This window comes from Epinephelus fuscoguttatus, linkage group LG4 (genome assembly GCF_011397635.1).
Source record: "Epinephelus fuscoguttatus linkage group LG4, E.fuscoguttatus.final_Chr_v1".
In the NCBI taxonomy this organism is placed as follows: Eukaryota; Metazoa; Chordata; class Actinopteri; order Perciformes; family Serranidae; genus Epinephelus; species Epinephelus fuscoguttatus.
In genome coordinates, this window is record NC_064755.1 from 8,977,512 (window position 1) to 8,985,914 (window position 8,403).

At 43.6% G+C, this 8,403-nt stretch overlaps 1 protein-coding gene and 1 pseudogene across 1 annotated transcript in view; both read right to left on the minus strand.

Moving 5' to 3' along the window:
* The window catches only part of LOC125887275 (uncharacterized), a 753,166-nt pseudogene that overhangs the window by 374,636 nt on the left and 370,127 nt on the right, over positions 1-8,403 (minus strand).
* The window catches only part of hsf4 (heat shock transcription factor 4), a 31,592-nt gene that overhangs the window by 8,936 nt on the left and 14,253 nt on the right, over positions 1-8,403 (minus strand). Inside the window, exons 7-11 of the mRNA XM_049575081.1 lie at positions 7,145-7,244; positions 4,871-4,989; positions 4,292-4,522; positions 4,009-4,126; positions 2,930-2,995 (exon numbers count right to left, since the gene is read on the minus strand). Coding sequence (XP_049431038.1) covers positions 2,930-2,995; positions 4,009-4,126; positions 4,292-4,522; positions 4,871-4,989; positions 7,145-7,244 — 634 coding nt within the window. The remainder of the gene's footprint in view (positions 1-2,929; positions 2,996-4,008; positions 4,127-4,291; positions 4,523-4,870; positions 4,990-7,144; positions 7,245-8,403) is intronic.

Sequence of the window (8,403 nt, forward strand, 5' to 3'; positions counted from 1 at the left end):
ACGTGGTGGTGGAGCCCTTGGGGTGGACAAGATTCGCCCTGGATATCTCAAGGCTCTGGATGTTGTAGGACTGTCCTGGCTGACATGCCTCTGCAACATTGCAGGGACACTGGGGGCATGTGCCTCTGGAGTGGCAGACTGGTGGTGGTCCCCATTTTCAAGAAAGAGGACCAGAGGGTGTGTTTCAACTACAGGGGGATCACACTCCTCAGCCTGCCCGGTAAGGTGTATGCCAGGGTGCTGGAGAAGAGGGTCTGGTCGATAGTTGAATCTCGGATTGAGGAGGAGCAATGTGGTTTTCATCCCGGACGTGGAACCGTGGACCAGCTCTTTACCCTCGCCAGGGTGCTGGAGGGGGCATGGGAGTTCGCCCAATCAGTCCACATGTGTTTTGTGGATTTGGAGAAGGCTTACAACCGTGTCCCCAGGGGCATCCTGTGGGGGGTGCTCCAGGAGTATGGGGTTGGTGGCCCTCTGCCAAGGGCCATCCAGTCCCTGTACCGTAGGGGCACAAGTCTGGTTCGCGTGGCTGGCAGTAAGTCGGACCTGTTCCCGGTGAGGGTTGGACTCCGCCAGGGCTGCCCTTTGTCACCGGTTCTGTTCATAACTTTTATGGACAGAATTTCTAGGCGCAGCCGAGTGGTGGAGGGTGTCAGGTTCGGTGACAGGAGGATCTTGTCCCTGCTCTTTGCGGATGACGTGGTTCTCCTAGCTCCATCGAACAGATGCAAAGCACTTTTAGAGACATGCTGTATTCTGTGAGGCTGTTTGTACTCTTCCTGCGTCAGTCACTGGTGGTGAGAGAGCGTTTCACAAGGTGAGCTGCATGAAAGACTATTTAAGTCCCACAATGTGTCAAGACAGATTGAACAGCCTCACCATCTTGTCTATTCAATGCAAGGTGGCCAGAAAATTGGACTTCAATGACAATATTGAGTGACTTCCAACTCTTGCTGGGACGGTTCGCAGCCGAGTGTGAAGCGGCTGGGATGAGAATCAGCACCTCCAAATCTGAGGCCATGGTCCTCAGCCGGAAAAGGGTGAATTGCCCACTCCAGGTCGGGGGGGAGGTCCTGCCTCAGGTGGAGGAGTTTAAGTATCTCGGGATCTTGTTCACGAGTGAGGGTAGGATGGAGCGGGAGATTGACAGGCGGATTGGGGCGGCGTCAGCAGTGATGCGGGTGCTTAACTGGTCCGTTGTGGTGAAGAGGGAGCTTAGCCAGAAAGCGAAGCTCTCGATTTACCAGTCGATATACGTTCCAACCCTCACCTGTGGTCACGAGCTCTGGGTAGTGACCAAAAGAATGAGATCGCGAGTACAAGCGGCCGAAATGAGTTTCCTCTGCAGGGTGGCTGGGCTCAGCCTTAGAGATAGGGTGAGGAGCTCAGACATTCGGGAGGGACTCGGAGTAGAGCCGCTGCTCCTCCACATCGAGAGGAGCCAGTTGAGGTGGTTCGGGCATCTAGTAAGGATGCCTCCCGGACGCCTCCCTTGGGAGGTGTTTCGGGCATGTCCAACCGGGAGGAGACCTCGGGGCCGCCCCAGGACACGCTGGAGGGATTACATCGCCCGGCTTGCCTGGGAACGCCTCGGGGTTCCCTCGGAAGAGCTGACGGAGGTGGCTGGGCAGAAGACTGTCTGGGCTTCTTTACTGAGGCTGCTGCCCCCGCGACCTGGATAAGCGGAGGATGACGAGTACATTATGAAGTGCCCAGAGAAGCTGATACGGAGAGGGCAGAGAAAAGTACTTGCAGATGTGAGAAGTGCTGGTGCTAAGAAAAAGTCTCTGTGCACCTAAGAGTAAAATGTGGAAGTGTTGGTACAGCATACTGGTGAGTGGCAGCCCACTTTGAGCACTGGTGTTGTGCAATAGGTTATGCAAGAGGAAGAGCGGGGTTAAAAGTTAAAGCTGCAATAGTCAATGACTTTATTTTAACAATTTATCAGTTACTACTCATAGTATAATGTGACAGGTGTCACTCGTAGTGACAAACCCACAGAGAATTATTATCCATATTGCAGTTCCCCTCAGCTCCAGAGAGTGTTTTAAAGGAGAAGTCCGGTATTTTGCACTTTGAGCCCCATTGCTGGGTTGTTTATGATGACATAGAGTGGCTATGACCAAAATAGTTATGACTGCTCATTTTTGGAGAATTTGGCTTTCCCCTGCCTGGCTTAACAGTGCTGCCTATGGCCATGTGTGAATCTGTCCTAAAACCACTCTAAACATTCGTTTTCAAAGCCATGAAACTCACCCAGTGATCAGTGGTGTTCGTTGATGTTTTGACGTGAAAATTGTAACAAGCTGTGGACTTCTCCTTTAACATCTTTCAGCTGATTGGTTTTGTTGTATGGCCAGGACTTTTCTGTTATAGTTCAATGTTAACGCTTTAATTTCACATGCATCAGACAGCTGCTTTCAACAAACAAGCTCTAAAAACCCACTGTACAAACAGGATATAAAGTTACTGACTAACTGTTGAACATTAGTGGCTTAAGACAATGATTTTTCTCAGGAGCGGTGGAGACCAAAACAGAGCTAAAGGGAGAGTGCATAATTGCCATACATTTACTGGGACGACACAAACAAAACTCCAGATGAATGATAATGTTGCTCTGCATCTGCTCAATGTGGAGATAAGCAACTGTTGAAACACTTTCAGCATATCAACATTTAGGTCAAGTCAATGTTGTGTTTACAGCCTGTTGTGGTGAAAAACAGTAAAAACTGATTTAAACCCAATTTATTTAAAAAAAGAAAGCAATGTAATAAGCAAAGGTGGTCTTGGGATGATAACAAAACAGCTAAGCAGAGAAGCTGCCATCACGTTGAATGATTAAAGGAGCAAGCAGCTATTCCTGAGCAGGAAATCATCCTCCTCCAAGCTCTGCCTCAGTGTTATTCAGCTCTCACACTATATGACTTACTGATTTGAGGTTGGACTCCATCTCTGTGAAGTTCCACTCAGTCAGAGGCAGGCTTAAACTGAAGGGCTACAGAGGGTGAGAGAGATAAACAGGGGTGAGAAAAACATTTATTCATGCAGGTCCGTATTAAGAAACAGTTCAACTCATTGGATGCTGTGTGCTGTATAAGCAGTTAAAGATATCACTACCAGTTTGAAATTTCAAATACTGGACACTTCTGATTGTATGTGCAGTTAGTTGCTTCTGGTAAACAATAAACCCTCAAAAATGATGAATGAAGTCTTAGGGGACCGTGTTTACTGTAACAACAGTAAAACTATATTAAAAACATACGTTTATGAAATCTCACACAATTCATGCAGTATAATCCAAGTCTCATTTATCCACTGGTATACTAAAACACATGCATATTTACTTAAACCTTACTCTTTAAAACTGAATGGAAAGTGACACTTACCTATGCTCTCTTCAGAGCCAGACTCCATTGACAAAAACAGTAATTTTACCTTGCTGAACACAGGAGCTGCTGGTCTACCGCTGCCTCGATCAGCTAGTTTGTTTGTGTTATTTTGTGATTTTGATGTCTTAAATGATTAGGTCAGATTCATCAAAGCCACACAATAACACAAACTAACTAACTGACTGAAGCAGAGCTAGACCAGCAGCTCCTGTGTTCAACGAGATAACAGTGTTTTTGTCAACAGAGTCTGGCTTTCCTTTCAGTTTTAAACAGGTAGGTGTTTATGAAAATGATTGTGTTTGGAAAGTATTGACCAAACAAGTGGATAAAAGACTGAATGAGAGGAATATACTGCACGAATTGTGAGAGAGTTTGTCAACTTAAATTATGATATAGTTCTGCTGTTGTTAAACGTGGACCCCTATGACTTCAGTTCATCAAGAAATGTTTCTGTTTTTGGATTCTTTGTTAACTGTGGAGGCATGCAAGAAAGATAAAGTTTTCCTCATGAATTCATTGTAACACAGGGTGAGTTTTGGATATACAATTGATAATTAAGGGGGTTAAGTATTTAAGTATTGTTTCTATATGTGTATATGTACGGTACAGATTTACTGACATCCATAACAGCGCTGGTCCCAGCTTCCACAGTACTCTGCTGATGGCTCCTGAGCAGCAGCTGCTGCAGCTCCTCCAGGCTCATATCCACATTCTCCACTGCATCTGAAACCTCCACTCTGTGAGCACACAAACACACATACACATACATTAATACATGATATATAAACACGCACAGGGCTGCTTGCTCACCACTTGCATCAGTTTTGAGTGTGTGCAAACATTTGTGTGTGCATTGCATTCTCTATGCGCTTCTCCACCTGTGATCCTATGTGAGCACCTACCGGTCCAGGGCAGGTCTCTTACTCCTCCGCTCCACCATAGAAGCCACAGAGCCCCTCCCCTCCAGGACAGACTGGACCATTGCGACGGGAAGGACAGGAGGTTCTGAGGAGCACACCTCACAGGAGGAGGTCAACGCTACGGCCTCTCCTCCCCCTACACTGCCTCCTTTCCCTCCTCCTCTCACTCCTGGACTCACAGGCTCCTCTTTGATAAGCATCATGCACTTCTCCCTGTTGAAAAGGTCAAACACTGTAAGTCAAAAGCTAACTACCAGAAGCATGAGGTGGATAGAAAACATTAAGACAGAGTCAGTTCTGTTCACTTTGCCATGTTTTATCAGAATCTGTGATCAGTTTGATGCATTGACACCAACTGCCTCGCTACACTTTCTCAGGAGAGACATCACATTTTGAGCCTTCTTACTAAACATTGCCTGTGATACGTTTTATGATTCAATATCCATGTTCTCTTTCACAATATCCCAGAAAAATGGTTGTTAGATGCTGCAAGAGATACAGAGCTGATGGTGTAAGTTACTTATTTCATAGGAAATAGAAATGTTATATTGCATCACTCACCTGGTCTCATCAGGCTGCATCTGAAGGGCCATACTGGCCTGAGACATGTCAGTAACATCTGAGATAATTGGTCCTCCTGTCAGCCCACTAGTAGAGCAAGAAGCAGTATCACTGGATGGCTGAGGAGCAAGAGGAGAGAAATGTGAATCACACTTGCTCTTGGCTGTCGTCTTCTCTGGTAAAATACACTCTTTTGCTAACATTTGCCTCTTTGGATCCACTGTGTTGCTCAGTTTGAGTAACTATATATTTTGTAATGTTACATTACAGATTTATAACAGGCCTATGCTGCCCTACAGAACATGATAAATACCTAATTGGTTGTTGAATGCAGAACTGAAGGACATTTTTTTTAACAAATACAAACCATATAACACATAAATGTATTTCTGTGATAAAAGTGCGTAACACTTTAAGTAACTACAAAATGGAGCTTGAAACCAAGTCAGACCACAGTGACTGCATTTTAACTGTGCAGTTTCTGCAGTCTGGTTTTGTAGAGATGCAGCGATAACTATATTGTGGCTTGGTAATATCTGAACTATAAACCCACCATTTCACAACTGCACTCTCACAGAGAAACAGGCAACTAGACAGCCAGAGCAAAAGACTTCAGTTAAAGCAAGCTGGTGAGATAGCTGCAAGCTATGTAATGTTTTTCCCTCCCGAGCTCTATCTTCAATTGAAAAACATCAATTTTGATGAACCAGCATCTTGTTGGCGGGGGAGGGTGGGATGGTTGCAACACAGGATGGTTGCAATAGCTCCTATTCCTTCAATCAGAAACATGCTAGAGTGATGACACTCATTCTGACATGCTCAGTTAGACAACCCCACCCCTCACCAGGAAGACAGACGACATACGATCCTGACCTTTTGTATGAATTATTTAAAGCTTACTTTGCTTGAATCGCTATTATGGTGACTTCTAAGTGACATGTTTAGCATGTGTCAAGGTTGGTGTGTCTGGCTAGCACATGATGTTCTGTCATGGCTGAAGGGTGGGAACAGTTGCAACAATCCTCAGGCTGAGCTGTTGTTGTTGCAACAATCCCCAGGCCGAGCAGCCATCAAAACAGACACACTACAGTATCTTTCAACTTGCGCAAGTCATTGTGATTACATAAAACATAAAAGGAAAGTTCATCCAAATATATAAAACTGGTAACTGCTCCCTGCTACATTTATACATACATTTATTCATATTGATGCCCTACAAAAAAAGACTATGCTGAAATGTACAACCTACATTTATACATGCACAGGTAATTGTCAGTTACATAATCATTGGTGTTTATGTGATGACATAATCATGTCATTATTTCACAATGACGTGACCTTAGTGTTGTAACGGTCCATCAGTAAATAGGAAGTCATTATTGTTTAGCATACACTGAGAAAATACTCTGAAAGTAGAAATTGTATTCGGTTTGTTTTCAATATGCCGAGTGTGAGGAGGAGGGTTACTAACAAACATAACTCAATAACTGCCTCAAAAATATGAAAAAAAGAAGGCATTACAGCCTTTCTATCTGTTCAGCACTTTGAAGGCCAGCCTCAAATTCACTGCTACTGTGGCATACTCTCTGCCTTCATGGGGCACTATGTTTCCCTCGTGTGATTATTAGTGAGTCCTAGTGAATTCACTTCAACCCAAGGCTTTAGTTTGTACACCCTATAATTCTGTACACTCATGCAGCACACCCATAGCCCTCCAAATCTGTCACTGACCACTGCTTCCCTCTAGTGGTAATACAACATAACAGCTAGACTGATGGCAGCAGTTAGAAAAGAATTATGTCCAAACAGATAATATATTTACTGTGATGTAGTGGATATGCCATGTTTGAAGAACAGATTAAAATAAATGTCTTGAACTGCTGAATGATATCTTCTGCATTAGGAATAGTGCGTGGTAAATCAACTGATTGATACATTTAAAATCCCAACAAGGCCAAGCACTTAGAAAGGCCGGCCAATAACTTCAAAGTTGATGTTTACTGCATGTGGCTGCCAGCACTATTAGTGCTGAATATGGAAGGTCAGCAGCACAGTACCTCAGTTATTACAGCTCCCAGCAAAATACATTGCTGACAAAGGATGCAGAGCACTAATAATTCTACAGGAGATTCATTTTTGGTAGGGACAGATTTACATTTCGCTACTCCAGAAAAGGCCTAAATTAAGATACTTTTTAAATTTAATATGTTTACTGGACTGTAGGGATTATGAAACACAATGGTAAAACACATTACGTAAACTATATTATCTCACCGACTGGATGTAGAAAGGTTCGTGCATGGACTCCATTGGGTGACTATGGCTGAACTTGGAGGCGGGAGGGCTGGGAGAGCCGTCGTCCAACATCAGAGGCCTGGAAGGAACATGGGTAGGCATCTGATTAGTTTACTTTCAGCAGTTATTGAAGGTGCTGAATGGTACAACTGTTGGATTTTGTCTAGTGTACGTCACTACTTAAGTACACTGCTGTATATCTCTGCTGTATACATACAGTCAGTGTCTAGTAGTAGTTAGGGGCGTCATGAGGGTGGAGTCAGTGAGGGGGATAACAGTCCTTCCCCCAGTCTGTAAATCCTTGGAAAGCATGGTTTTGGAATTCAAATAGTTATATGAGACACTATTACATTTACTATACAAATGATCAACTAAACTTACAATAATGTCAGCCATTGATGCTATGATGTAATAGACTAGCATGTTTTAGTGAATTCCATGCACATTTCAAGACAGCACAGCAGCGCTAATGTTACTCAACACCAATTAAGTTTTGACAATGTGCTATAACGTTAAGGATTTGCAGCCTCAAGAACTTGCACATCGCTTGCACAAAACACCCTTAGGTCTTCTTCTTGAGGCTTCCTCAAAAAGTTAACTTAAGTGTCTATGGTCTTCTCCTTGTCTTGGTCTTAAACGTAAGGAATCCTGAAATCATTGCACAAAAGACCTTAGCAACCAAGATAAAAAAAAAAAAACAACTTAAAGTACCTCTGACTCTATCTTAACTGCAACTTGACTGAGTTTATGGTGATAAATGAAAAAACTAACACACCCCAAGAGAAATGTTCTGCAACTGGGAGAACCCAATGGATACGCTTTTTAATTTCACGCTTCAGATTAGACTGAATTACTTTTCTTCCTACAATGGTTTTCGGTTTTCTGGTATTTCGGGATTCCTCCAGTAGTAAAATCATTTCCTCCTCTGACCAATATGATTCACTTGTCACTTTTATTTTGCCATTTTGTGAGACGATAAGAGGCATCACAAGCATGAGTCCAAGCAAACAAACAATCTCTTTCAACGCAATAAATGCATTAACATTTTTTCTTAACAAAGGAAATCTTTTAAGGGATTCTGTGTAACTGTGTAAGTCCCTCAGTGAAGGAGAAATGAAGCCTCAAGTTTCATACTTGGTGCCACTGGTGCCAGGTCCTTGGAGGCTCACAGCGAAACAGCCCCAAAATCTCCATCGCCAGACCCTTCAGACTCTATCTAAATAAACATTAATTTTAGC